Source organism: Nicotiana tomentosiformis, chromosome 9, assembly GCF_000390325.3.
Source record: "Nicotiana tomentosiformis chromosome 9, ASM39032v3, whole genome shotgun sequence".
In the NCBI taxonomy this organism is placed as follows: Eukaryota; Viridiplantae; Streptophyta; class Magnoliopsida; order Solanales; family Solanaceae; genus Nicotiana; species Nicotiana tomentosiformis.
Genome location: NC_090820.1, coordinates 1,447,752 through 1,456,743, shown reverse-complemented (window position 1 = coordinate 1,456,743; position 8,992 = coordinate 1,447,752). Strand labels below are relative to the sequence as shown.

General features: G+C 37.5%; 1 protein-coding gene across 10 annotated transcripts; it reads right to left on the bottom strand.

Annotated features, from left to right (window-relative positions):
- Positions 1 to 210: 210 nt before the first annotated feature.
- Positions 211 to 7,392, bottom strand: LOC104106968 (DNA polymerase zeta processivity subunit). Of its 10 annotated transcripts, none has more exons than XM_018774408.3 (7): positions 7,245 to 7,340; positions 6,917 to 6,979; positions 2,335 to 2,399; positions 2,151 to 2,231; positions 1,952 to 2,064; positions 1,450 to 1,639; positions 211 to 741 (listed from the first exon to the last, which is right to left on the bottom strand). In XM_018774408.3, exons 3-7 carry the CDS (start codon positions 2,357 to 2,359, stop codon positions 542 to 544), a joined length of 609 nt encoding a protein of 202 aa, XP_018629924.1. In that variant the 5' UTR covers positions 2,360 to 2,399; positions 6,917 to 6,979; positions 7,245 to 7,340; the 3' UTR covers positions 211 to 541. The 10 variants fall into 10 exon arrangements, with proteins under 10 accessions (XP_018629924.1, XP_018629927.1, XP_009613936.1 ...); XM_018774411.3 differs by lacking the exons at positions 6,917 to 6,979; positions 7,245 to 7,340 and adding exons at positions 3,251 to 3,419; positions 3,523 to 3,656; XM_009615641.4 differs by lacking the exon at positions 6,917 to 6,979 and having other exon boundaries at positions 7,245 to 7,392.
- Positions 7,393 to 8,992: the final 1,600 nt, after the last annotated feature.

Here is an 8,992-nt window from a genome sequence, read left to right as displayed (position 1 = left end):
GTGTCAAGTTCAAGTTTGCCTTTAACCCTCCTGTTCATAGTATACCTCTCTCTCTCTCTCTCTCTCTCTCTCTCTCTCTCTCTCTCTCTCTCTCACACACACACACACACACACACACACAAAAAAATAAAAAAAAATAAAATTGTCTAATCTTCTTTCAGAGCTCAGAGCTAGCTGCAGATGTGACAATTTAGGATGTGTAAAACGATGTCCGCCAAAAAAAGATGCTTAAAAGGATTTTCAGCTTCACTACAGGAATATCAGGAGCTTTAAAGACAATTTGCTGTACATAATAAATTTCTCCTTTGGGGCCCCAAGTGTTCTCACACTTAAATTTAATGGATCTCTCCACAATCCAGTATGTCTATAATCTACCTAATATATGTAGTAAAAACTGTAAGCAAAGTGAGAAAGATGTATGTAACCACACCAGATAAGATATTGGCACATGCGTTCTAGAAGCTCGAGTCAAGGTTTCAACACAGAATATCTTAAGATGTTGGACGAGCTCCACGACAAATGCCTCTGAGATGGCCTCTCTCTAAGCCTTTGGTTCAGAGAAACTTGGATGTTCAAGATATAGCTGGACGCCTAGAGGTTCACTACTCATGGATTTAATAGGAGTTATAAGAGGTGCTTGCTGCCACTGCTGGGTATCTGTTGGGACCCAAATTTCGGCGTCTTTGCTTGTACTACTCTGCGGGAGAGACCGAAAGTAAGCTGTTATCTCCCACCTGCAATCTATCAAAAGCTGACAAGTTGAGGAACCCACTTCTAATTCCCACAAAGGCATATCGCAAAAGCCAAAGGACGATATATCTATTCATGGATACGCAAAAAGATTTTTCATCTTTTCAATCATGTATTGTCCTATGATGAGATTAACAACAAAATATTTGCTAGAATACAAAACCATTTGCCAGGCACACCCTTGTTCAACAAAATATTCGTTCGCCATGAATCCATCTTGTAGGGGTCTTTGAAATAGTGTTTTGTCGATTCAAAGTGTTGGTATAGTAGAAATCAATTTGTACATAAGACATGATATAGAATCAGATTCGGCCATGTCAGATTCACATTGCTGTAGATGCTAGCATAGTGTATGATACTTGCATACTATTTGGCTAAAGAAATTCAACTAAGTTCGCTTAAGTGGGATATCAGAGATATCAGAGGTTGCACTCCATTAAAATTTTCCATTTATCTTATATGCTCTTTTTCGCTTGTCTGCTATATTTGGCTAAATTAATTCATAAGGTGGTTAGAGGTGGATGTCTCAGGGATAAGATGTCACCTAAAATGATCAATTCAGCACAAAGGTTCTATAGCATTAACTTTCCCTTGGATAGTTAGTCTTAAGCACATCTAGTAAATACAAACACACAAATCTAATGTGATTAGAAGAAGATCTGACGTGACGTTTTAAATGACGTTTCTAATAGAGATTACCTGGCGGAAGAACCTTCATCATCGATTGTGACAAAGGAAGCTTGATCAAAAATGATTTAAGAGAGAACTCCAGATCAGCTTCCACCAACTTCAAACCATAGGACTGGTTCACATTTATCTTGAAAACAAATCTCTCAAGAGGTACGTTGTTGCTATCAGAAAAAATCACAGCCACTCTCTCAACCGATCCCTGTGTAGAAAAGCATGATTACTTTTGCACAACGAAGACGGCACAAGAATAACAGCTTATAGACCAATCTCTCACTTCCCTTGTAAAAGCAATAAGATTTTTCCAATAAACAAGATCAAACAATTGTTATAAGTTCAAGCACACAACAAAATGTTCCTCTGTTACAGACACCAGAGCGAAAACATGGGGCGAGGTCGGGGGAGGAGGGGGGAAGTTGGAAATATCTATTTACACATTTAGCCATCTCCAGTAACCAAGATGAGCAATTAATCAATGACTTTTATGGGCCTGTTGAAGGGGAATGGAATAAACCTTTTGTATGAAAGGAAGAAGTCCATTGACAGTAGAATGGATATACTGTTGAAGCTCCGGGTGTCTAGCTTTTTGAACAACAACATTCATGTAACGCCGCCTTTCAAATGCCCCTTCAGAGAACAAGATCACTAATTCAGAGATTATCTAGCTTGAGCAAAAAACTAGTGCTATGAATTTCTGCCAATTTTTCTTTTACCACTTGGATAAACTCCTTTGAGGAATACAACTGACGTAATGGCAACTTCTAAGAACTCTACGAGAATCTGGGCGGTTTCACCTGCAATTTCACAATGAACATCACCTATTCTCCTCCTGCTAAAAATAAAGAGGAAAGAAATCTTCAAATCACCAAATTAGAGTTTTGATAATTATACACTAACCTTGTGGACTTTGATTGCGATCCATCTACTTTCCCCAACTCCTTTGATTTCTGTAACTCTGAATTCTGCTCAAACATGCGAAGCAGTCGCACAATGAGTTTTCCCTCAGCCCAGACACAAAGAAGGCATTTGATCTTAACCTACGAGGCTTTCCTTTTTAAGTTTCGATTCTATCATAGTAAATGGCATCACCTCAAATTGGCTAACCTCAGTTTACTACTTATAGATACAGCCATATAGGAGGAATATTTGGTAAGGTCTCAATAAGATCACACTATGTTATCATCTTTACAAAATATAAAATCAACCAAGTTAAAAAAATTAACAAAACAATGTAAATTATAATAGTTTGGATCAAAGAACCACTTAATAACTAAGATATCCTTAGCATAAACAGTCCTGATACTTTATGACCTTTAGAAAGAAGATTTTGTTCCTACATGCCCCTGTGTCTCTCTTCCAGGCTTTCTCATGTTCCAAATTTCTACCTCCTAATTCTAAACATTCTTACCTATATATTTCATCTGTTGGGAAAATTATCCATAATACACATCAATAATACACAGCCTCAAATTAGCTAAAAGTCAAAATAATATGATTGATTCAATTTTTAATATCAGGGAAGCTTTGTCCTTTTCAACTTAGAACTGATACAAAAACTTTACTCAAATTCCACAAACTTTACAGCTGCCAATATCTTAATCATCGGTATCACTAATTAACAGTCAATACTGATCAAGATCAACGAGAAACAGGGGAAAAAAACACGATACAGTATCAATCAATCTTAGTACCAAATATGTATCGAAACAACTACCAGCTGATACCAACAGGGATGACACTTTAAATGCGTTTTGATAACTAGGCACCAGAAGGAAGAAGATGCCGGAATGCAAAAAGGGAAACAGAAAACAACCTACAACAGCGATAAGGCTCAACTGCACCACTGTAATAATTCTTCAGGAACTGTAAGAAAACCATGATTTTGTCTTATCCCCCAATATTCTTATTAAATAACCTACGATGAAGGAACACTGATACATGAATCAATGCCTCTTCTGACTGTGAGTTCTACAAATTTATCCCTAAACAATAAAAGAGGGCATTTACAAATTAAAGTAGACCCATCATAAGCCTCTTTAAGTATCACAGTACTCCTGGCACCTTTATTAGTGATGTAGAATATACCATGATGTTTGATTAAGCAAAGCAGAAGTCTAGCTGGTAACCGAAACTCGGAATGAAATGCATCTATTTGACCAGATGTCAACCTCTTTTCCATAGTCAAACTGAGGAACTCATGAAGCACAGCTACCACTCTTTTTTGAGCTTTGGGATCAGCAAGTTCAAATCTTCTGGCATTCAAGTATGGAGAAGGGAACTCCATCTTCTGCCACTTCTGAACTTCCTTGAGGTAGTTCACGTTTGGCCTGAAGCCAGCAGGATAACGTAATTGAAACGCAAAAGGGCCAACATAGTTTCCATCCTTCAATATTCTAGCCTGCACTTTCGAAGTCAGGACCCCTTCATGCACCAACCTTTCCTCCCGGGCAGTGACTGCTAGTGAAGAATCCCAATTCTCCAATTGAAGGAAAGTTCTTCCATTGACATCTTTCACTGAGAAAAATTGTGGGTATTTTGGCACAAGCGACTGCTCGAAGTCACTAGGCAAGCCCAATTCATTCTCAATCAGTTGAATGGTTTCCAGTGGCAGCATGCAATCAACCGACAACATTAACAACTTCCTTAGATTCTTGACTAAAATGGGTTCCATTTGAGTTCTTGCTTCACCTTCTTCTAATGCAACTTTATCAGCTTTTTCGGCGAGCATAACCATCGGTGGAGTTCTATTACCACCAGTGACACGGAATATCGAAGGATATTTCTCAATTATACCCATGAAATTCCACTTTTGCACAAATCCAACTTCCTTCTCAAGGTCTCTAAGAAGGAGGCATTGGTTTTTCTGTGATTGAATGATGGATTTTAGGCGTAAAATCAATGATGGTTTCTTCTGAAGCTCCATGACTCTGTCTAGTTCATTTACTCTATAGTATGTTTTCTTCTTAGGCCTCCTTCCTCCACTGGTTTTGAACATGATTTGTACCCACATATGTCCAACTCCCACGGATGGCAGTGGATGGCATAATCTTTGCCTTCCATCGACTGTAAACCATTTTCGAGACTCAATTAGCGAGAAGATCCTCACACATTTATGCATCTGGAAAAGAATAGAGACGTGCATCGAGGCATCAGGTCAAATTGTTGGAATGCAATTCAGCTTGAATATTTGAAGCATAAACAAGATTTGGAGAAAGAGCTGTTTTCCGTAAATAAAAACTACAAAAGGAAAGATTCCAGCAATTTTTTCCTAGCTCTTTTTTATGTTTCCCATAAAAATCTAAGGTTGTCGACTGGAGGTTTTCTCCCATGGTTCAAGACCACGGTAGTTCCTAAAATTCCGGTTCCAGTAGTTCTTGTGAGGCTCGGATAATCAAACCACCATGGTCCAAACTGCGAATTTTTTTCGTCCTTCAGAGGCCAATATGAAAACCACAATGTTTCCCCACATTACTTAACTAAATTTTTGCTCAAAAAGTGTAGGGCCAACCATCAAAATTTGTGAGGTTAACTGATTGGCATGCAAGGAATTATGAATTCAAGATAAGAAAAATGTGTGTCTGATCCACGTGAGCATACTCCCATATCACATGATAACCAAAACATCCATGATGTGCTATTGTTTTATCATCCTTCAATATATTACAAACATGGGATCTGAGAAAGTTATTGAATTTGTTTATGTATTTATTTTTTCTGTCGACTTCAGTGTAAATTTCTAGCATCCAACTGCACCCAAGGCCCTGTGGTCCAAAAAGTGAGATCAAACCTTGGACACAAAGGTTCAAACCACTAAGTGATTTTTTCCATCTTCCTCCTTGGTGGGCAGAGTTACGCTAGACTTGTACTTGTAGGATATAACAAGTATGCGGTGAAACACCTGAGGTGTGCGCAAGCTAGCCTAGATACCTTTGTTATTAAAAAGTTTATAACATCCAACTAGCAACATGACAAGTAAATCCTACACGGCTGAAACCAATAACCTGTAACACTTCCTGAAAAGTTAATAAGACTCACTTCTATCATTATAAGAAGTTCAAGTAATAGAATTACTAACTTTCCGCACTATCTATGAATTAATGTACACAAACTTAAACTACATGTTAATATCACATAGATTTCACTCCATTTCGAGTAAGCAAAAATGCATTCAAACTCGAAACAAAGACACATGAAATGTTCTTTGGTGTCCTTAACACAAAATTGTGAGTGCATATTCAGTATGCTCGCTATTAATTTCAATGCTTTTACTTTCCTGAGACATCTATGTTCTTATTCATTATTTGTATATGAAGCGGATCCTTGCCGCAACGGTAAAAGTTGTCGTTGTGTGGCCATGAAGTCACGGCCCTTGACTCACGGGTTCAAGCTGCGGAAATGGCCTCCTACAGAAATGCAAGGTAATGCTGCATATATAGGACCCAATGGGGTCCGGCGCTTCCCTGGATAACCCCCTCCCCCCCCCCGAAAAGGCATAGCAGAAGCTTAGCGCACCGGGCTGGCGGGCTGCCCTCATTCATTATTCAACATAACTCACTTTTAAAAAAAGCATAAGTAAATATCAAGCTTTCTCAACAATGAACTGAAATATGTTGAGTGCTTCTCACCAAATAAATAAATAATGGAAATTAACTTAAATAACCGCCCGCCCAGAAAATAGCTGGTAGATGTATATAATATACTAATATTGGCCGAGCAGCCAAATGTGTTAAAAGTCCTAAAAATAATGGTAGCTCATAATCAGAACTTCACATATATATAAACAAAGGCGGACCCAGAATTTGGAGACGACGGGGGCACCACTATCTTTAATATAATTTGGCGTTCAACTCTCTTAAAACTTAAAGATAATGATGTGTTATAATGAGCAAAGTATAAACTTTAAAATGATCAATTATCATTAATTTAATAATAATATAATAAATATATTATCCTTTTATACTCGCCCTTAATGCACTTTCATATTCTAAAAATTGTCAATAATAGTGCCATTCCACAAAATTTCCTTTCTAAAATTAGTATAAATATATATTAATGATAAATATAGCTACAAATTTCTGAATTTTCTTATATTTTCATTATTTATTTATGATTAATAAGCTACAAAAGCTGGTACATTGTCTCAAATCCCGATTGCTTGTCTCCAATCATTTGCTTCTCTATTTGATTTCTCCGTGGAAGTTACATAATTCCCATTTAAGTAAAAACCTTACAGATGGAGAAGACAAATTAACCGGCACTAGAAACTATTTACATATGGTAGCCGAAAAAATGTATAAAACTTGTATAATTGTGTATATAACATACGGAATGTATATATATACAAACAATATACAAATTTTATACATTTTTGGCTATTATTTTTATAGCTCGCTTTACAGTGTCATTTTTACAAAAACAAAAAGGAAAAGGAAAAGGAATAGAAAGAGGTGAGAGCAAAGGGGAGGACCGAGGACTTTACCTGTACTTGTTAGAAGATGAAGTTGGGCTTGAAATTTCAGGAAATGGCTTCTAAGTTTGTTCTCTGTTCGTGGAGTGAGAATTGGGGCTTGGGCTATAGGACCAAATAACACTGGACAAATTCTTTTTGATAGTTATTAGTACTACTTTAAACGCAGATTAATGTGGTAAAAATCAAAGCTCATTGAGAAATAGGAGAAAACAGAGCAAATCAAAATCAAATTCAGTAGAATTCGCGGTTTACTATAATATACTCATTACAAAAAGGGATATAACAGTTTTGGTCTAATTAAAGATAGAAATGAATGAAGTGAAAAAGAGGAACATACAATTTGATTCCGTCAGTGTGGAGTTCGCTGCAGAAAGGAAGAAGGGAACAAGTTGGACAGCGCTTACTTGAGAAAATGATAAAATGGGATATTTTTAAGTTTGTAAAAGTTGTACCACTCTAATTTTCATCAAATATTTAACAATTTAGGTTCGTTAAAATTGTGATTTTAAAAAAAAAAAAACTCTTAAACACCATAAATTTCCCATCAAATCATAAAAAATACAACACAATAGCTATACTAAACACCAAAGAAAACACAGAAGATAGAAAAACTACAGTCGGTCACCCGAATTCATGCAAATAACGTGAATTATAGCATACAAAAATCTAGGAATCATCGCGAATTCTTGTTTTATGGCCTTAAAGCGCCAAAAAACAGGGAACAGACATGGCGAAACGATGACTATTGTTCATTAGGTCGTTTTTTATGAGCCCGCAAAATTTTAGGAGATTCGGCCGACCGCTCGAATTCGTGCAGATAACCTGAACTATAGCACACGAAAATTTGGGAATCGTTCTGAATTCCTATTTTATGGCCCTAAAATGCCAAAAATGAGGAACGATCATGGCGAAACGATGACTATCGTTGTCATTTTTGATAGGCACGAATTTTTTTAGGAGATTCGAGGCCGCCGCCCGAATTCATTTAGATGGCGTGGACTATAGTCTATAGTACACGAAAATCTGAGAATCGTCCTGCATTTTTGTTTTATGGCCTTAAAACGCCAAAAAATGAGAAACGATCACGGTGAAGCGATGGCTATCGTTCATTAGGTCATTTTTATGGTCCCGCCAAATTTTAGGAGATTCGGGCCCGCCCGCCCAAATTCATACAGATGACGTGGACTATAGCACACGAAAATCTAGAAATCGTCATTAATTCTTGTTTTATGGCCCCTAAATCACCAAAAAGGAGGAACAATCATGGCGAAGCGATAACTATTATTCATTAGATCATTTTAGGGGCTCACAAAATTTTAGGAGATTCGGGGCAGACCACCCAAATTCATGTAGATAGCGTGGACTATAGCACATGAGAATCTCGGAATCGTCTTGAAACCGTTTTATGGCTCTAAAATGCCAAAAAATGAGGAATAACCATGGCAAAGCGATGACTATTGTTTATTAGGTCATTTTTATGGGCTTGCAAAATTTTAGGAGATTTAGGGCACGCAACCCGAATTTATACAAATGGCATGGCTATAGCACTTGAAAATTTGGGAATCATTCTGAATTCATGTTTTATAGCCCTAAACGCCAAAAAACGAGGAACGATCATGGCCAGGAAATGACTATTGTTCATTAGGTCATTGTTATGGGTCCGTAAAATTTTAGGAAATTCGGGGCCGGTCGCCCGACTTCATGAAGATGGTGTGGACAAAACACACAAAAATATGGGAATCGTTTTGAATTCCTCTTATGGCCTTAAAATGCGAAAAATAGGAGCGGTCATGGCGTAGCGATGGCTATTATTCATTAGGTCACTTTTATGGGCTCGCAAATTTTTACGAGATTCAAAGCCGGCCGCCCGAATTAATGCAGATGGCATGGACTGTAGCACACGAAAATCTGGGTATCATCCCGAATTTCTGTTTTATGGCCTTAAAACGCTAAAACACGAAGAGTGGTCATAGAGAAGTGATGAATATTGTTCATTAGGTCATTTTTATGAGCCCGCAAAATTTTAGGACATTTGGGGCCGCCCGCTCGAATTCATGCAGATGACGTGGTTATAACACACCAAAA

What these genes read in the sequence shown, in the direction of transcription:
- LOC104106968 (XM_009615636.4), bottom strand. Translation starts at nt 4,555, where the DNA reads ATGCATAAATGTGTGAGGATCTTCTCGCTAATTGAGTCTCGAAAATGG.